We start from the raw sequence: 20,995 nt of genomic DNA on the forward strand, positions 1-20,995 counted from the left end.
GCGGATGCAGCTAACACTGAGACATTTACAACCGGTCGACGTCACTGAGACTTTCAGCAGGACGCAGTTGGCATGTCTGTGTCTGATGCACACTGAGACTGAGCACAGTCTGCTCTGGGTCCTGGCTGGGTTATGGGAACTTTCTTGTCAGTACTTTAAGAAACTGGGATTGAGAAGGCTGAGGTTGATGGAGAACCTGTAATTAGTCTCGCTCAGGGCTGATTTTAGTGACTGAAGGTTTGGGATCAGACCGCGTGTGACATCATGACTTTGGCGGCTCGACTGGACGATTTGGAGGCTACACTGGAGCACATGCTGATGGATGTGTTTGTGAGTCTTTCTAACTTAACTGTCATTTTCTTGTCAGGTGAACGCTCTCTGATACAGCTAAGACTGATGGTTATAATGATGACAATAATTAAGTTACTCCTTCAGTTTGAGCTGGATTATGGATAGGATTTATTTTAGCTGTCTGCTTAAGATCATATTTGAATAATATTTTGGGGAAAACTTTGATCACAGGATTCAGTACTAGGTAGTTAAATATTGCTATACCTACATGTTATCATCCAACTAGAACAGCTTTTCAATTCGACCACAGTGCATTACTCTCTCACCTGCATAACCCAATCCACCCAATCACACATCTAATCCAGCCTTATGGCACTCACATCTGCTTCTGATGATGATTATGATGATGACTATAATGATCATGTCTGTTATCTATATCCTTTAGTAATGGCAAAGTGAGCACTACAAGATCAGTCCTTAAAATGAAAGACAAATTCATCAGTGTTAAGTATTCTAATGATAAACTGTCCAGTGTCAACAGGATGCTAGATTATACTTTGTAATCTTGGGGAAAGTCTTAACCCTTTCATATACAGTTAACACAAATGTACTCTGTAAATTCAAGGCTGTTTTTATTTTAAAATATATAAGATGTAATTCACCTCCAATGCTATATCTATCATTATTAGTGTGTATAACATATGTATTCACGTTATTGAAATATATGATTTCATTACTCCACGTTAAGTGTTGCTGCTCCCAATCCAACAAGGCTCAGGAATTTTTAGTCTAAACGTTTTACATTAAAAAAAGAAAAAAAAGAAATAAAAAAGGTCTCATCAAGTAAAATTAGCTTAATTAATGTATTTTTTTTATTATTATTTTATTAACACATCATGTAACTATTTAGCTGTTGCACACAATTGTTATACTGGATTTCTTTGAAATGGTATTTTTCAGTTATTTTTGCACATCAAAACACATTTTAGACTTAAAATGTTGCAAGTATTTTTTCAGCAGCAATGTTTATATCCTATTTTACTTCTCTGATGGCTGCTAACCTCAGTCAAAATTCATTTGATATGATTTGCATGCATTATTGAGTAATAAAACCTTCTAACATCTGGAAATGTGATCGTTTACGCATCGAAGGGTTAAAGACGCAAATCGTGGCGTTTAAAAGTGTTGCCAGACTTAATCATATCGTTTCTAAGCTACTGTGCTAAGAAAAACTCGGATTTACTTTCTTTTATTTCTTTCTTTTTAACCATGCAATGCATCTGGCTAGTTTCTTAATTTCAGGTCTAATTGGATATTTCTCCAGCCTGGAATTTAGCCCCGCCCACTATAGAACACAGCTGCCTTTCCTTAAAAGGAAACTCATGAGGTGTATGTCATTTCTACAGAAGGGTGTGGCATTGGTTAGGGGGAAAGGAAGACTTGCCCATGGACTCTAAAGTAAAAATTCTATAAAATAATATATATTTATGTCAAATAATTAGATGCTTCTTGAATATTTAATGAGACTATGCTACATAGTAAACTAACGAGTTCACATGGGTGAGTTTTATTCAGACTTGATTGCTGTCAGGTCAAAGATTTGTAAGGCACTTATACGGCAGTGACATGACATTTGGGGAGGAAAATGCTGCTAGCTAAAGTAAAGTCCAGTTGGTGAAGTCTGGTGGTTTTTAAGCCACTGTCCTGCGTGAATATTATTTTATTTGAGTGTAGCCTATCAGACATCTTCACCAGAACTAATGTGTTAGTTATGAAGTAGCAGTGACTCTGTGTATGTATGTGTATATATGTGTATATATGTGTGTGTGTGTGTGTGTGTGTGTGTCTGCCTGCCTATATTTTAAAGGGAAAAAATAAGACGACATAATCACTTTAATTTTCGTCTTAACGCTCCAGCTGAGGTCGATAGCTACATTATCACCGTGGGGAGTTGGTGCTTGTATGATTACTATAATCTCCATGAATCGATGATGCATTCTTGCTTTAATTCCAGTCTTAACGAGTCTGATCATTTGATAAGAAGTGCACGTTTGTAGAAAATGTCTTGCCCTTGCTGCTTGGTGTTGCTTTCCATCAGTTCAATCCTCACGCTTCATTACGCACTCCCTTCAGTCCTCGGACCAAACGTTTCTCATGTTATTTTAGGAAACGAGTCGCTTTTTCTCTGAAACGTCTCTATATTTCTGCCACTTATCTCTGAAACCTTGCAGAATCGGTGGCTATGTTTAGCTTGATTATAGGTTTGTTGCGCTCTCTCTCTCACTCTCTCACTCTCTCTGAGGTGAAGAGGAAAAACTTCCCCAGAAGACAGGCTTGTCCTAAATTTAAGAGTTAGACGTGTCTTGTGGTTCTGTAAATTGCATCTTGAGGCTAATGAAGCACCAAAGCAGCTGCTGCATTTAGATTAACCTTCTGTTGATTCCTGCTTCGTACACGGTGTGTTAGCATCCTGTGAAGTATGAACTGTTTGTGTTTTTGGATTTTGTCTTTTTGAGAAGACACATATAGCAGTTTTAGTTCCAATGAGACAGTAGATATATAAATCATGAGTTAAATATCTGTTCTGCTGTATCGGTATGAAAATTGGTTGTTTGACTTTCATGCTATATGCTAGGCTTTGTAGTAGCTTGTTTCAGATTAGCAAAACAAGCTAGCTGTACTAGCAACAGTCAGCAGAGGCAAAGACAATCTCTGCTACTTTCTTCCTTCCTGCTTTATTTTCCTTCAGAATGTATGTACAATACACATTTAATGAGAGGTTGTATACAACAGGATAGTATGAAACCATGGTCATAATTTTTCCCCCCATTTTTTTGTGTGTCGAACAGTAAAGGGGAACAACGCGTTCATTTTTGAGTACATATGTAGATCTGAGATGCCAGGTCCAAAGTCGAATTAGCAGTGTGTGTCAGTGTTTTTCTAATCATATGTTAATTAGGTAAGTCATGCAGTATTTACAGTTGTGTGAATGCCTGACCCACCCTCCCTTCTTTAGCTTCTTCAGTCACTACGTTGCTTGGGTATAAAGCCCTCCAGAATAAATCAATCAGTCTGAACGATTTAGCTGAATGGACTTTAAACTTTCTAAAATCAAAAGATTCAGAGATTTCTACTGTGTGTGTGTGTGTGTGTGTGTGTGTGTGTGTGTGTGTGTGTGTGTGTGTGTGTGTTTGTGTGTGTGCTGGGTGGCACAGGGGATCGACTGCAGTTTGTCACTTGTCGCCATGGGAGCAGCAGCAAGAACTAAAGGCCAGCTCTGACCATGACTCTATTTTATTACCCATCCATTGCACACACTCACACACACACACACACACACACACACACACACACACACACACTGTTAGTCTGTTAGTGTGTGTGTGTGTGTGTGTGTGTGTGTGTGTGTGTGTGTGTGTGTGTGTGTGTGTGTCTTTGTGTGTTCGAGTTCAGCACTTGGCAGCATCGTGGTGTCCCTGCTGTATTCAAACTGCTATCTATTGTGAGCACATGTATTTGAGAAGTCAGCCATTGTGTGTGTGTGTGTGTGTGTGTGTGTGTGTGTGTGTGTGTGTGGGCTGTTATGGGATAAACTAAAGGTGCTCTTTTTGTGGGTCAACCTCATAATGCAAGTATTCAATTCTGTTATTAAGCAGGAACAGCAGCTCGTCCAATGTCTGTTTACTGGAAATACGAGTGACTATAAGCATCTTTCTCTCTCTCTCTCTCTCTCTCTCTCTCTCTCTCTCTCTCTCTCTCTCTCTCTCTCTCTCTGTTACTCTTTCTCTCTCTCTGTCTGTCTGTCTCTCGCTCTCTCTCTGTCCCTCTCTCTCTCTCTCTTACTCTTTCTCTCTCTCTGTCTGTCTGTCTCTCGCTCTCTCTCTGTCTCTCTCTCTCTCTCTCTCTTACTCTTTCTCTCTCTCTGTCTGTCTGTCTCTCGCTCTCTCTCTGTCTCTCTCTCTCTCTCTCTCTCTTTCTTTCTTTCTGTCTCTCTTTCTCTGTCTCGCTCTCTGCCTCTCTCGCTCTCTCTCTCTCTCTCTCTCTCTCTCTCTCTCTGCCTCTCTCGCTCTCTCTGTCTCTCTCTGTCTCTCTCTGTCTCTCTCTGCCTCTCTCGCTCTCTCTCTCTCTCTCTCTCTCTCTCTCTCTCTCTCTCTCTGCGTGTGTGCTGTTATATTCACTATAATAGACCGTGTATTCACCGTAGACTCAGCTAGCAACGTGCTTTCATTATTACATAAGTTCTTTTGTAGAATGTTTGTATTTGGGAACTCCCTGTTTTCTTTCTCATTGTGGTGCTATACATCAGAGTTTCTATGTTCATACTTGCTTTATTTTGGTCTAAAAATATCTCCAGCCTTCCTTAAAAACATTTTATTCCTCTCTAAGTCCAAAATGACTTGATTAGTAACTTATCCGCTTCCTTGAAAGTGCACACAAATTCATAAATTAGATTTTTTTTAAATGGTCAAAATGCTGAAATGGTTTCAAACTGGGTTTTTTTGTTTGTTTGTTTTTCATTCAAAACCGGACATTTTATGCGATTTTTCAGCCCTTTAATGCATTTTTCATCCATTTTATGCAAAACAAATCATTAAAAATAAAATTGTATTATTTAAGTATTAGCTCAGTTTGTGATGTCACAAACTGGGCTTAATACATTGAACCTATCACATCCCATATGCAAATTATTAAGTTTCTGAAATGACTTATGAATGAATTATTAAGTTTCTGAAATCCCGTTTCTGAAATGACTTACCATTAGTTACTTACCATTCACTACAAAAATACTTACAGGACAATGCATAGCAATGTATAAAACATTCACTCGAATGCTCACCACGCCCACTTCTACCACTACTCGGTTTAAATAAGATAAATATTTAATAAATCAGCTCATCGCTTTACTAAACATACCGAGCATTGCTAACTTCATGTCTACGTTTAGCTCTTAGTCACGAGTCACATGGTAATGCCGAACAGTAACGTAGGTCTTTTCGGAATGTGGAAGGCTGTAAATTGTTTAGCTTTTTACGGGGATTTTACACATTGTTTACATTGTTTACAGAGAACTTCCACATTTTCAAACTAGCCGTGTTAGCGTGCTTGCAAGAAGTTATTTCATGATCCCAGTAAGTGTAATAATATGTCATGAACAGCACAAATTTGTGCTGAAGTGGGCTACACTAAATATGTTTTTAAAAAGATTACATCTCAAATTATTTAGTATATATTGAATATATTATTCAAATAGTGTAATGGTAGACATAGGTGTGGTTAAATGATATCAATGCAGAGAGATGCATCCATCCCCTCCATACATTTTCCATATCACTTATCCTATAGGGGTTGTCTGGGAGCCTGGAGCCTATCCCAGGGAACTCGGGGCATGAGGCAGGGGACACCCTGGACAGGACAGGGTGCCAACTCATCGCAGGGCACAACTGCACACACATTTACACACTACAGACAATTTGAGAATGCCAATCAGCCTACAATGCATGTCTTTGGTGGAGGAAACCGGCGTACCCAGAAGAAACCCTTAAAGCATGTGGAGAACATTCAGACTCCGTGCACACAGGGCAGAGGCGGGATTCAAACCCCCAAACCACTAGCCACTAAGCCACCGTGCCCCTCTATTGGAGTTTCAATTGATTTCAATAATTTATTGTTCAATGTAAATTTAAAACTCACACTAACCGTTGAATCATGAAGGTTTGGGGCACATGAGAACATTTTAATAAAGACCTATAGCTGAAATTTGTTTCTAAGGTGTTAATTCCCCATATACATTTATCTCTAAATCTTACATTTGTTTCTAATATTTCTAAAGAGTTGTTTTGTTTGTTTGTTTTTCTTAAAACAAATTTTTATTTGTATTTTTTGCCTAAAATTGAATTGTTTCTCCAAGTATTTTTCATTTAGAACTTAGGAGAAGCAGCTAACAAAGTGCTCGGCCTATTCTGGAACTTAAAAGAAAACAACACATCCACAGGTACTTTTAACAGACATGTACACACACTTTGTTTAGCTATTGTTCGCAAATGTATCATCTGCAGCCAATAAATTATTCACAGTTGCTCCAGATGCTGTCTCTCGCTGTCCCCCCCTCTCTGTTTATCATAGCCAGCATGAATTCGTCCTCCACCCATCATGACTAATGTGTATCAAATGTGTGTGTGATTACTCAGTGTAGGAAGGCACAGGCTCCGGGCATTACACTGTGTCTTTCCCTAATGCCTTTTTCACACACTTTCACACACTTTGAGTCTTTTACAATAGATATGCTAATTTATGAAACTTCATTATGGATGTCAGCCTGTGGCTGAGTGTCCAACATAAGTTTCGAGTCTAAACACACATACACACACTCACACTCAAACACACTCTCTTCGCCATGGGCTATCTGGGTCTCAGAGCTCCAGTTCTCCATTAAAGCAGTTCAACTACAGCCATTGTACTGACTCAATTAGTCCACACTATTGCCTACAGTACCCTTCTCTCTCTCGATCGACCTCCCCCACCCCTCCATCCCTCGCCTTTTGTGTGTTGTGAGCATCGAGCAACTCTTGGGAGTATTGTGTTGGTTGGAAAACATAAGTTCATTTAACCAAACTGCAAGTGTGTGACAGGTTAATTTACTGCAGTACACAGGAGTTTTGAGAACCATGTGCCCAAGTCTATTAGCTGAAATGTGTGTGTGTGTGTGTGTGTGTGTGTGTGTGTGTGTGTGTGTGTGTGTGTGTGTGTGTTTCAGCTCCCAGGCATTTTGGTGATGTTAGGAAATCCCATGTTAAAAAATAACATTAGAAAGCACCACATCCTTGTCTGAGCAGCAGAAGTCAGAATGAGTGTACCAGCCGCTGTCTCTCAGTTTGACCCAGAAAAGGGAATCAGGGATCCGCTTTCTGAGCAGAGTCATCTCCAAAATCCAGAATGACTCGCAGAACCATGTGTCAGGGTTAAAAATAGCAGCACTTTAATATTCCAGATTCAGCCAGCAACTAAATAAATGATTAGTGGATATTGGAGGAGGCACGGCTTATCTCTTTCTCTCATTCCTTTCTGCTTATCTTAGGCTGTTTATATGATGACAGCCAGCTTCTTCCTTCTCTCTAATACAGTGGTTCTCAACCAGGGGGGTGTGGAGAGATCAGAAAGGGGGCGCGAATTGTTTTCAACGGAAAAAAAACCACACAAATCGTTTGGGGACTCTGTGTATTTTATTGTTTTTCAAATAGAATGTGTATAAATTGAAAAACCCCGCGTTCCCTCTCCCTCTGCATTTTCTTTTTTGTTGGGGAGAGGCGGAGCTTAGCCTGCCTTTTATCTAGCTGTCAGTGCAGACCAGTGTTGCCGACTTAGCGACTTTTCAGATTCCTTTAGCGACTTTTTTGTTTTGTTTTGTTTTTTGGACAAAAGTTTGGAAATTTCTAACAAGTCTCCCCTATCATTTAGATAGATCTATCTATCTATCTATGGGGGCATGCCACATGATAGGGGAGGCGTGGGGGTGGGGGGGGGGCTTAATTTACAAAAGGTTGAGAATCTCTGCTCTAAACCACACTTATACACACTTACACACACTTACACACATACAAAAGCTTCTGATGACTAATAAGAGATGAATTCCAGGTGGTGATGGTGGGGGGGGGGGGGGTTCATTGCAGTGTGTGTCACAAGTACCGAACTCTCCAGATAGTCTCTTGTCTCCTCCTAACCATGCCATTGTGTAGATGTTTAATATTTACTGTTCAGTTCTAGGGTTATTACGGAAAGCCGGATATCCTGCTCAATATGCCGGCTCCTTTCTTCATATGATTTTATTAGAAATGTTAAATATAACTGTACATACTGTAGCATGATGTCTGATCTTCATCACAAACTCATTTTGCTCCAATTATATCTCCACCTTTCCTTCATTTTTTTTCTCTCTATGGATTAATAATGAAAAAAAATCTGTTCATAATACAACAGATTTATGTTCTAGCAGTTTCTTCAAGAGATTTACAAACCACAGATTTTACTAGATTACTTTTTTACTAGATTATTCAGAGAGTAAAGTCGTCTCCTACATATACGATGGTGCAAATGTTTTGTGTGGGGTTTATTATTGTTGAAAGATGGATATTCCACCATAGATTTGACTGTATGTAGCAGGAATCTCTGTCATCATGGGTCTTTATGGGTTATTCCATCTCAAGTGGTCCAGTGCAGGTTCCTTTGTAATTTTCCTTTTTTTTTTTTTTTTGGAGAGTGATTACCTCTATATATCGGCTTTTTTTTTTTTTCTTGATTTAACTCGGATGGCCATCTTTGTGTCATGGCACACAACAAATTTTAGCTATACAGCTGTTTACAGAAACCTCAATATATCGGCTCAGGATGGTCCTAGCTCCTTAGAACTAAATCTGATCTCTAGAGCACATTACAAGGTACTTGTACATATATAAACATTTTTGTTGCTTAGACTTAGAAGTTAATGCTCAGGATTGCTCACAGTTCCACATTTGGGGTCAATTTATAATGGGAAGGGTTTGAGTCTCAGTCTTAATTCTTTTTTAGGAGGTACCTAGGTGAGTATAGTACACATGCAGAACATTTCAGGTTTGAGACTTCTCTTAATTTTATGGGATTGAGAAAATGCAATTTTTTAAAATTCCCCTCATTTTCGACTTGAATATCTCTGGCGGGGGACCAGATACGAACCTGAAATTTTCACAGAAATAAGTCCTCTATAGTAACATTCTGCTGTAAAAAATTGTGAGTTTGAGATGATGCTGGTTACAGAGCTAGGGCTAGTAGAAATCTGGGGAAAGGCCTACCTTATTCATAGATTTTAAGAAATGAAGAGATGTAATATAAGTATAACAAATAATAAAAAATGAACAGTGTTTTGATTCTGTGATTGATATTGTGATTTTTGTCTCCTCTAAGCCCATGGGCACAGATGTTCATGAAGCCTATCCAGGGGGTCTCTGATTTACTAATTTACTTACAGTGGTGAAACCACCATTATAAACAATATTATGCCTATAATAAATGTCAATCATAATCCCAAGACAATTAAAATAAAATACAGGTTCTATAGAGCTCTTTGGCTTCAACAAAATGGTTAAAATAGCCTTGTGCACGTTTAAAGTCCAGTATGTGCTTAATTTTGAAAAGAAATATTAAAAAAAAAAAATATATATATATATATATATATTTTTTTTAGTAGTATTATTATTATTATTTTTTTAATAAACCAGTGCTGAAGGTATTTTTTGTTGAAAAAGTTGAAAAGTTGAGAAGCCCTGCCTTAAATGATACCTTTTTGTGTAAGTTTAGGATTTACTGTCTGACAGAGTATCATGGAAAGCCTGCTATATTTGTTTAAAAATCTCATCACGAGTCTATTTAATCGATCAGTTTCTTTGGTCGGCTTGTGAAATTTCAGTCCAAAAAATATTTCTAAAAATATTGTCTATAAGCCTCTTAATAGCAGCTTTCTTTAACTGACAGGTCGGGTTCGACTAGTTGGTGGGCTATATTATATTATAGTTCAGTAGCGTATTTACATGCTTTAAACTCCAGCTTGTAAATGATCTAGTCTCTACTTCTAATCTCTAATCTCTACTTTTAACTATAACTAAATGAGATTGACTGTATATTATGGAAAGTTGAATATCCTACATCATATTCTCACTCCTTTCTATGTGTTTCTTTTATGTGATTATAGTTGAGGTTTATCACATGTTAGCTACCAATCAGCTTCTTCTGAGTCACATAAAGCCAACCAATGACATCTTTTTTTGACCTGCTCCTCTGCTGCATCACAGGGCAGGCTAACACACTCAGAAGAAAGTGCTCTCTACCCTCTTCCAGATTCATGAGCTCACAGATGTCCACGATTGGCTAGTGTTGCTGTGATTGACAGGGGAGAGAGCGTATTGCATCCCTCCCACCCAGTGAGCACGGCCAATTTTGCTCCCTTGGCTCCTGACCACAGATGGTTGTGGCATCGTTGTGATGTCCTAATGTTAGGGCGAAAGCTTTTCTGTTGCATCACTTGTGAACCTCTCTGAGATTTTTATTGAAAAAATTCGGGAGCTGCCAAAGCTTTTTGTGGGCCAGAATGTCACAGGAGACCTCCAATCTCAACACATGAACAAAGAATTCTTTTACAATGTGCGATTTTTGTCTGTGACAACAACAAAACCGTTCAGTGGAAAGCCAGCTTAAATCTGGAATCTTAAATAATACGCAGCATTAAGTAGCTCTGCTGTTTTCACAGAATCTGATTAATAATCACTTCAGTTCAATCGTGTTTTTAAGTAAGGAGCGGGTGTGTACCATGATGATATCATTTTGGTTCTTATTTTTTACTTTCCATTTTTATTACCTCACCATACACACACACACACACACACACACACATGCACGCACACACATACAGTTATCCCTAGTGTAATCTTGTTGGCAGCTTAGGGGCATTTTCTCTTTGTGTGCGTGTACGTGTGCGTGTGCGTGTGTGTGTATGTGTGTGTGTGGACAGCTTGGTAAAAGCAGCCATGTGATTTACAGCTAATCTGAGCACCAGATGGTGAAACGTCAAATATTCTGTTTGAGAGCAAGCTCGGTCATTGTACAGCACACACACACACACACACACACACACACACACACACACACACACACACTTCCTTTCACACACATGCATTACTGTATATACTGATAAACTGGATGAACAAAGGGATGGCGTTCTTTCATACATGCATGCACACAAACAGATCCTCGTGCCTGGTCACATGACATGCTCCGGGCATGCATGTTCATATGAATCCAGTGACCTGGATTGAGCCTGACCAGAAGAGCTGACGTATTTAGTACTCTCTACCCAGGAGCTATTCTGCTACTTACCGAGAAAGAGGGAGGGAGAGAGAGAGAGAGAGGGAGAGAGAAAGAGAGAAGAGCCTCCCTCCCTCCCTCCTGCTCTCACGCACTTACTCCGAAAGAAAGACACACATACCTCGTAAAGAAAGCAGTTGAGCTGTCAGAGAATGGGCTGAGAGAGTCAGAGAGGCAAACACACTGGGAAGATAAAAGAATCAAAGATTAGAAGAAACACACAAGACGGAATATACACAGTGATATACTGTAGAGAAGAGGAACGAGAGCATCAGTCTGGAAAAGAAGCGAGCCGTGGAGACGAGGGCAGACCGAGAGCGTCTGTCTGCTCCGGGACAGCAGACACACTCGTCTCGTGGCACACACTCTCTCAGTCAGCCAGAGAGCATGGTGGTCCAGGCGGCTGTAACGCCTAGCAGGAGCCGCAGGCTGCTCTTCAAACTGCCTGTGGCTACCCTTCGGAGGAACAGCGAGGAACGGGTAAGAAGAAGACAGACACAGAGAAAGACAAGGAAACAGACAGAGAGATAGATAGAGGACACAGTGGGACACATTCGAGCGTGCATGCCTTTGTGTTTATGTGTGGGTTTAAGTGTACACACTCAGAAATAATAGGACCAAACTGTACTTTTCTTTTTCACCGATATGCTACTATAAAGGGTACATCTTTTCTTTCACTTGAAATCATGAATAATTCTTGAAGGGCACTAAGGACCAGTACCTTTTCTTTAAACGCTAATTCGAGTTACAACACGTGCTCACTCCCAAATTAAAGGTCACGAGGAAAAGTACAGTTTGGTCCCTTTATTTCTCAGAGTGCTCGAGTTCATATGAAGATACAGTATAAGAGTCTGCATTTCTAAATATAGCAGGTGTGGAGGTGGTCATGACAGCAGTACTCCAGGATAAAGCCGCTCCATAAGTGGCCGATAAAATTCTCATTATAATGATTTATGATTATGGATGCCTATTAGGATCATCTGCTTATGCATGCCTGATGAAATTTGAAATTGAAATTTCATTTTCAGATGGTATAATTAAGCGTCTTCCTTATGGAATGACCTCGAGGTGTCAGTCAGTCATCAAACGCAGGACAGGCTCCTACCTGCTGAGTTATGAGTTATATGAATCATTCTCCTCAATCCATACTCGCACGAGCGACTCGACACTTTTCTTCCAAGCCAGATTTTTTTCAAAGGAAGATGTTTAAGTAGTCATTCAAACAGCTGCACGTTGTACTGAAAAAAACTATCGTTAAAGGAATACTCTGGAATTTTTCAGCCTTATGTACATATCTGGGGTTGTGGGTGTGCTTACAACTGACAGGAATATCGGAATGCTTCCATGTACTGAGAAAAGGAACTGAAAACATCTGTACTATGACATCATTTTATAATGGAAGTCTAGGGGCAGATGTTGAATTCTGTTAATAAATGATTATAATATGTAAGTATACAGTATATCATGAATTAACTGTAAACAACCGTTTCAGTCTAACCGTAAAAGCGGTGAGATGTGACAGAAAGTCTTACAAAAACCTGCTCTTGTTTAATTTTATTAAACTTTTCAACACAGGAGCAATATAGGAAAACGTTTTGCTTCGTGGTGAATTCAAGTGAGGAGGGCATGGTGGCTTAGAACAGTGGTTAGAACATTTGCCTCGTACCTCCGGGGTTCGAATCCCACCTCCACCCTGTGTGCACATGTTCTCCCTGTGCTTCACAGGTTTCCTCTGGGTACTCCAGTTTCCTCCCCCAAGTCCAAACACATGCCTTGTAGGCTGATTGGCATTTCCAAGTTTTCCATAATGTGTGTGTGATCGTGCCCTGCGATGTGTCGGTACCCTGTCTAGGGTGTCACCTGCCTTGTGCCCAGAGTTCCCTGGGATAGGCTCCAGGCTTGCCGCAATCCTGTGTAGGATATGCGGTACAAAAAATGGATGGATGAATGTGTGCAAAATAATATCATTTCAAATGAAAGAATTCTAGTTTATACTAACTTAAGTTTTTAAATAAGTATGTCCATGTATAAGAGCACTAAGTGTGAAGTAGTCACAAACTCCGACATTCTGCCCACAGGCCAAAAAGTATCTCGACACTTTTCTGGCCACAAGCTTCAGAATCTTCAAGACTGTACTCTGGCTCTTCGTACTTCCATATATAGGCATTTCACAGAAAACTTTTTGGATGTTTTTCAAATGTAATAAAAACAACAACAACATACTGAGCTCCCTCATATAGCAGTCTAAAGATATGCATTGTCGGCTGATTGGCGTTTCCAAATTGAATGTGTGTGTGAGTGTCCCCCGCCTTGTGAGTTTCCTGGAAAAGGCTCCAGGCTCCCCAACGATCCTGTGTAGGATAAGCGTTACGGATGGAAGGTTATGTTGTATGGGAAATGCAGCTTTGCGTAACTGTCCGTTTCCTCATTAAATACCGAATAATTAGTATGGCATTATGTTGCTGAAGTTTGTTGCTGTAATTGAGTTCCTTCCCCCACACATTCTGACAATAAAAGGCTAACTGAAATACTTGACGGTAATGTGTAACAGCACTGCTTCACCTCTCCTTCTCTCAGTTTTTCTCTCAGGCACATGTATGTAATTACAGCAGTATGAATTATTGATCAGAGGATTTCCTCATGCACGTTACCAGTACTCATCCCCTGCTGTGTTCTCCTCTTCTGCCATTGTGTCTCTCTCTTTCTCTCTCTGGCCTGAGGCAGGACGTCTCTGACAACCTGGTTCGCAGGGTTTAGTGGTTAATAACAGTGATATAATATCGTTCAGCAGCAACACAGACAAACGCAGACTGTCTGCATATCTGAAACTGTTTTAGATTCAGCACTGGATCTTACGCTTTCTTTTCTGATGGGGTACTGGAATATATCATCAACCCGATAGATGCCGTTGTGTATTTATAATAGCAGCATGTTAGCGATCTGCTCATTTCTAATCTCTCTCAGTAGGAGAGCACTTGCCTTAATGCACGGTCACAGCTTGACCTGGTCAGGGCATGTGAGCACAGTTTATCATGAGTTCACACATGTGTGTGTGTGTGTGTGTGTGTGTGTGTGTGTGTGTGTGTGTGTGTGTGTGTGTGTGTGCATGTGCTCATAGTCTCTTCTGATAGCAAATTACATTAGTGGCAGATTTAATGCGTTCATGTATTGAAAACTCAGCACCATCATGGCTGCCCCACTGCTCGGACTAATTTGGCAGATGCTGTTAGTATCGCTGCTAAACCCGAATGTGAGCAATGCAGCATGCAGAAAAGGTGTGTATTGCAGTTTGCATGTGCGTGCTGCAACTAGTTGATGTGTGGAGTTTTTCCTTATTTTCCTACCATAACCAATAATGCAATAATTCCTGTGATCATTACTATGCTACCTACTGTTACAATCCATAGCATTACTGCTACTAGAATTACTATCACCCTTACTTTTAAAATGAATACTACTGCTTATGTTTTATTACACCTATGACTACCACTGTTACTGTCACTTTTACTAATAATAATATAACTACAATTACTACTACTACAACTACTACTACTAATAATACTACTACTACTACTAATAATAATAATAATAATAATAATAATAATAATAATAATAATAATAATAATATCACTGTCACTCTTAGTTTTATTCGCACTAATTATTAGTTCTATTTCCATTACTAGGACTACTTCTATTACTAGTATTGTCACCGTCACTTTTACTAGTACTAATATTACTACCATTACTACTACTACCAATGTCTCTCTCTTTTACTAGTACTAATAGCCAATATTACTTTTACTACTAATAATAATAATAATTATTATTATTATTAATAGTAGTAGTAGTAGTACTATTACTAACTACAACTCCATCACTATTTGTCCTGGGAGTAATGTCAGTAATGGTTTATTAAGGTAACACTTTACGGTAACAGTACATGGATAATCATGCACTAATACATGAATGAATACTTACTTAAATATGAACTGATGATGAGTTAAGGCACATACTAATAAAGAGCTAATGACCTTAACTACGACATGAGTGTGTTAAGTACGCTAGTACATGTTCGTTAGGTAAGGTATTAATCAACACGTCGGGGTAAACTAAATCAGACATGCTCTATAAGAAAGAATATGAATTAAATGTTCATAATTTCAAATATGTTATATAATTTGCCATATGCAGCTGCGAACATCATCGGCACTGGATTGCTTACGTAATTATCATTGAGCCTCCTTATCGAACGTAGAAAGACGCAGTAATAATAAACAGCGATAATTTCATCTCAGCCCGTTTTTGCGTCATTCTCCATCCATTTCTTTTCGATTCCCAATGTAGTACTCGTAACCACTACAACTAAAACCTCTACTACATCATGTTTACTACAGCCACTACTACTAGTAAAGTAGTTATACTACTACGACAAACATTAGCCTTAAAATCAAAATCTCAGTATATTGTTTAGTTATTAACTATAGCGATTAAGTGAATACGTAAAACTAATAAGAACGGCATGTATATCTAAGAGTGATTCTGGACCCCCTGAGAAGTTTAAAGGGTTAATACAATAAGACTATTAGCACAATAAGAGTGCTGATACTATATCCTCACCTACTACTATGATACTCCCAATACAAATATCATTTTAGTCCAACATCCAATGGTTTAAGCCTGCAATGAAATTCTCTATGAAGGTAGAGTTCCAGGAACTCCTCTAGAGTACTGAATGATCTGAAGTATGAATAAACGTCACACGGTAACGTCTCATTTCTGTCTCCTCTTTCTGTATAACAGTGAGATAAATTCCCCCTGTCTGATGAATAACATCGTATGGCTTTGTCTCACACAGACGTAGTGATCTCTCCTCTCTGCAGGTACCAGCGGCTGCTTTTAATATCACTGTTATAGCCATCATTGCTTGTTATAGCTCAGTGTTTTGAGAGTTGGGGTGGGGTTTTTTTTTTTTTTTAAGCACTTCTTCATATGCTAAATGCTGAAATGAGCGTTAAATGAATGCTTAGCTCGGTGCTGGAACGTGCCGTGTGGATCATAGGGAAGGATTTGCAGCCGTGTGGCTCTCATGCTGCGTGCGGTTGATTGGCTTCTTTGAAACGCTGCAGTAATTCCAGGCTTTCCTCCGAGGCTGAGAGATGAGCCGTGGGGGCGAAGTGACGAATGAGAAGACATCGTTATTACTATCAGCAGACAAAGAAATTTAATCAAACAAGCCAAGGCTATTCTCTCACTCTGATTACAAAATCCTTCCCTCTTCCATCCCACCACCTTTGTTTGCATCTCGCTCATCCCTCTTTCTTTTTTGTCTTCCCCTTGTCCCTCATTTTCCATCTTTATGGTGGATGGATTAGGCTCAGCTGCATCCTGTGTATGCTGGTCTAGTCTATGTCCAATTGCTTTTGTCCCCAGGCTATTATAATTGACTGCTTGAGCTGTACTGGTTAAAGAGGAAACAGCAGTATGGAGCATGTGCATATGTAGAGAGGAAGCTGGGAAATATTATATTGTTGCTGAGTATTACATTCGACGTAGCAGCGTTTCGTTCTCATGACTATGTCATGGTCATGTTGACAGGTTGTGCTACAGAGTGTGTAAAATGTAGTGGCCAGACCATGTAACGCAGACATGTTGTGCTTCATTAAGCAGAAACAGAGGGTCGCCTCCCCCTCACTCTTCCTCTCTGTGGCTTTGTTCATATTGCAAACCACTGTCAAATCTGCTCTTATGTCACCTTAGCACGTGACCCATATCTATCCTTAGTGTGAACGCATTTTCCAAATCACATAACGATCCACGTGCTTCATGAACAACGACAAAAACGTCATATTTGCAAGATAATCCAGCATCAGCACTGACCCCATTGATTATTTGTTCCAGAGATAGACTGGTGGCTTGTCATTTGATCATCATCAGGACAAGAAGGCAATAAAAAAAAACAGGCTAGATGCAGGGCTTTTAATATATTACAGCATTTACAGTATCCACACAATTATCAATTTATTTATTTATTTATTATTTACAACTTTAGAAGATGACCTGGTTTTATGGAAGGAGAAAATAATCATTCATGTATAGTACATATTTATCCACATTTATTAAAAGTATACTGATACATAAACATTAACATTCAAAATTATTATTATATATTTTTTTTTAATAAAGTCTTAAATAAAGTTTTGAATAAAGTTGAGAACGTAAATATGACACTGTGAATGTGTGCAAACATTTGCCTCACATCACCGTGCTTCAGCGGGTTTCCTCCGGGTACTCCAGTGTCCTCCCCAGTCCAAACACATGCATTGTAAGCTGATTGGCATTTCCAAATTTTCCATAATGTGTGAGTGTGTGTGATCGTGCCCTGCGATGGGTCGGTACCCTGTCTAGGGTATCCCCCAGAGTTCCCTGGGATAGGCTTCAGGCTCCCTGCAACCCTGATTAGGATAAGCGGTACAAAAAATGGATGGATGTGTGCAAAATAAAATAATTTCAAATGAAAGAACTCTAATTCTAGTTTATACTAACTTAAGCACAATAAAATAGTTTTTAATTAAGTATGGCCATGTATAAGAGCACTCGACACTTTTCTGGCCACAAGCTTCAGAATCTTGAAGACTCTACTCTGGCTCTTTGCACTTCCATATATAGGCACTTCACAGAAAACTTTTTGGATGTTTTTCAAATGTAAAACAACAAAAACAACAACAACAACACAGTGAGCTCCCTCATATAGCATGTGTTTGTGATTGCCAGGTTGAGAAAAGCTCACAGACTTTCAGAAAGGCAGTTAGTGGTGAATAAATGAGCAGGCCTATGGTTTGTCATCAGTCATGTCAGTGAAATTCCTTCTTTCTTTGTCAGTATGCTGTTCTAGGTCACTTTCATGGACAAAAGGTAACAGAATCTTTATTAAGTTCTAGAAGTCAACTTTATAATTATAGCGACCTATTATAACCCCAATTCCAAAAAAAAGTTGGGACACTGTGTAAAACGGAAAGAAACATAAATAAAAACAGAATGCAATGATTTGCAAATCAGACAAACCCAAATGTTATTCACAATAGAACATAGAAAACATATCAAATGTTTCAACTGAGGAAATGTATCATTTTAAGGAAAAAATAAAGTAATTAGCAAATTGTTCCTCCAGCTGTTTCTTTTCCAGCCTTTTGTTGCACCGTCCCAACTTTTTTTGAGACGTTGCGGCCATCAGATTCAAAAATTTCTATGTTCTGTTGTGAATCATATATGGGTTTATAAGATTTGCAAATCATTGCATTCTGTTTTTATTTACATGTTACACAGCGTCCCAACCTTTTCGGAATGAGGGAATTGTACTTCCATTTTAGAAATGCAGTGTGGTTATGAGACTTATTTCTAATCTTAATTCAGGTCTTCTTATCTACTTATAGATCAACCGTAAATGATTCATTAGGTCAAACATGTTTTTTGAGTAAACTGAGACCTTTTATAAGTTTTTGTCCCAGTTTAGTGTATCTTAAGTATACTATGACAAGTACTTAATATGTACTTATTTATGTACTTCCTTTCCAACTGTAGTATACTTAAGCAAATTTTTTTTTTTATAAAGATATGCATAGTGTGATGTGCAATGTGGTCAAAAGAAGCATGAATTTCTCATTACAGTCACATGACCACTATCAGATATGACGTGTATCCGACTTATGAAACGTACGCAAACATACGTCAAATCGGATTTTAAAACGAAAATCACACAGCTCACATCATAATTTTGCATCTTCATCACCCACTCAGTACTGTTCATTTGATTATAATTCAGTATATTTAACCATCTATTATGGAGTCTCATCCATTGTTTCACATGTGTCTGTTATCTCTCCTTGCATGGTTTCTGAGGCTGCTTCATCCCACAGTGTGGGATATACATGTTGTAATACAGCGTTACCTCCTACACCTGACCTCCTTTTGCGTACAGTTTAATCTGTGGCTCATTCAGCTAAGGAAAGAGAATCACACACACACACAGTGTTAGGGAACAGCCTGCTGCTGTGCTCGACCTCTCCCTGGAGACTCATTGTTGCACTGGAAGGACAGAGTGAGAGACAGAATGCTAATTGAGGCTCATTAAATTGAACTATAATGTCATTTCCTCGTTAGAGACCTGGTCATCTGTGATGTGTGATCATGTGAACTTGTGCGTTGGAGTGTGAGTGTGATTCACAGTTTCCTTTTTGGAGGATGTCTAATTCATGCCTAATGTACTGAGAATTGCTTTCAGAAAAGCTTGTTTTGTCCAAAAAAATAAATATAATAATAATTATAATAATAATAATAATAAGTGCGCCCTTGAAATTGTAACACAGTGACACAATTGTCTCCATGTGACTCTCCACGAGAATCCTTATGACTGCACATTTTCTTCTCCAATCGACACGAATTTAACTGCCAGTTTGATTTTTGATTTTTGCGAACAAATTTCCCCACATTAGACATCCCCGTAGCCTCTTGTGATCTGTCAGATGGCACTCTACACACACACACACACACACACACACACACACACAAGTGCAGGTTAATCCCAGAGGAGGACATGGTGGAACCAGCAGAGGGAGCTCACCTTGTGATTTGTGCCTCATTTTTGGATAGAGGGAACCAAAGAAGTGACTCAGTATTCACAATCCTGTACAGAGTAACTCTAATAACTCTGGATCCATGCAGGGTTTTGTTTTTTTGTTGTTTTTTTTCCGCCCAGTCTGAGTTGTGGATGATCAACCTCATCTGCAAAGACTAATTAGTAAATTACTGTTCAAGGGCTTTTTGTGTCAGATTTAAATTGTGGGATTAATTTGAATGCTCATTAAACACACAATAATGGCATTCATTCTGAGAGAACTGAGCCCCTTTTACTTGGTATAAGTAAGTACCAACTTGTACCCCCTATCTGAGCTCTCTCTCTCTCTCTCTCTCTCTCTCTCTCTCTCTCTCTCTCTCTCTCTCTCTTTCTCTCCAGTCCATAGACTAGTTTTCATACTTAACATACACTATACTGTAGTGTGGGTAGATTTTACTATTGTAATAATAATAATAATTATTATTATTATTATAAAAAAAACTAACATAATATTCTTGTAGTTATTATCAAATGGAACAGGCAGGTTTTGGGGCAGTCTTATCAGTAACATTAGCTGTTTTGCTACACTCTCAGAAATAAAGGCACTACACTGTACTTTTCCATAACATTTACCTGGGAAGGTCAAATGAATCCGCTTTTAGAGTAAAGCTCTAAAGGTACAGAACAGAATCAGCGGTCCTTAAGGACAAATTATAGCAATTATCGATTATCTATTTACTTTTCCAGATGAAGGATACATACTAAATAAGTACACTGGATAGTACTACCCCAGCCACAAAGAAAAGTACCTTTAATTCTCAACTCTCTGATCATCATCATCATCAGAGCTTGTCTGATTAGCCTTTCCTTTGTGGCTAGTTGCTATCATTTTGCGTTTTTGCATTTTTTGACCATATGGTATGTTATAGAGTGAAATTATTTATAATCACACTATCCGGTGTTACCCAGATGAGGATGACTTCCCTTTTGAGTCTGGTTCCTCTTAAGGTTTCTTCCTCATATCATCTCAGAGAGTTTTTCCTCGCCATCATCGTCTCTAGCTTGCTCGTTAGGGATAAATTTATACATTTAAAACGTATATCCGGAATTCTATGGTCACAAAAATCCTCGCCGAAATCCTGGACTGTATTTTGTAAAATGCATTTAGTGAAATCTATAGCATTCACCCAGCTTCAGCCTGTTCAT

The 20,995-nt window shown here is 38.9% G+C and overlaps 1 protein-coding gene across 3 annotated transcripts in view; it reads left to right on the forward strand.

The window, feature by feature from the left end:
- Nucleotides 1-20,995, forward strand: part of frmd4a (FERM domain containing 4A) — a 125,002-nt gene that overhangs the window by 42 nt on the left and 103,965 nt on the right. Inside the window, exon 1 of one of the 3 annotated variants that reach the window (XM_053678110.1) lies at nucleotides 1-330. This exon is cut by the window's left edge and continues 42 nt beyond it. In XM_053678110.1, the coding sequence (XP_053534085.1) occupies nucleotides 265-330 (66 nt within the window). In that variant the 5' untranslated portion in view covers nucleotides 1-264. Of the gene's footprint in view, nucleotides 331-10,993; nucleotides 11,659-20,995 lie in introns of those variants that run through there. The other 2 variants (XM_053678107.1, XM_053678106.1) reach the window with 2 other exon arrangements.

The sequence above is a fragment of the Ictalurus punctatus genome, chromosome 4 (genome assembly GCF_001660625.3).
Source record: "Ictalurus punctatus breed USDA103 chromosome 4, Coco_2.0, whole genome shotgun sequence".
Lineage (NCBI taxonomy): Eukaryota > Metazoa > Chordata > Actinopteri > Siluriformes > Ictaluridae > Ictalurus > Ictalurus punctatus.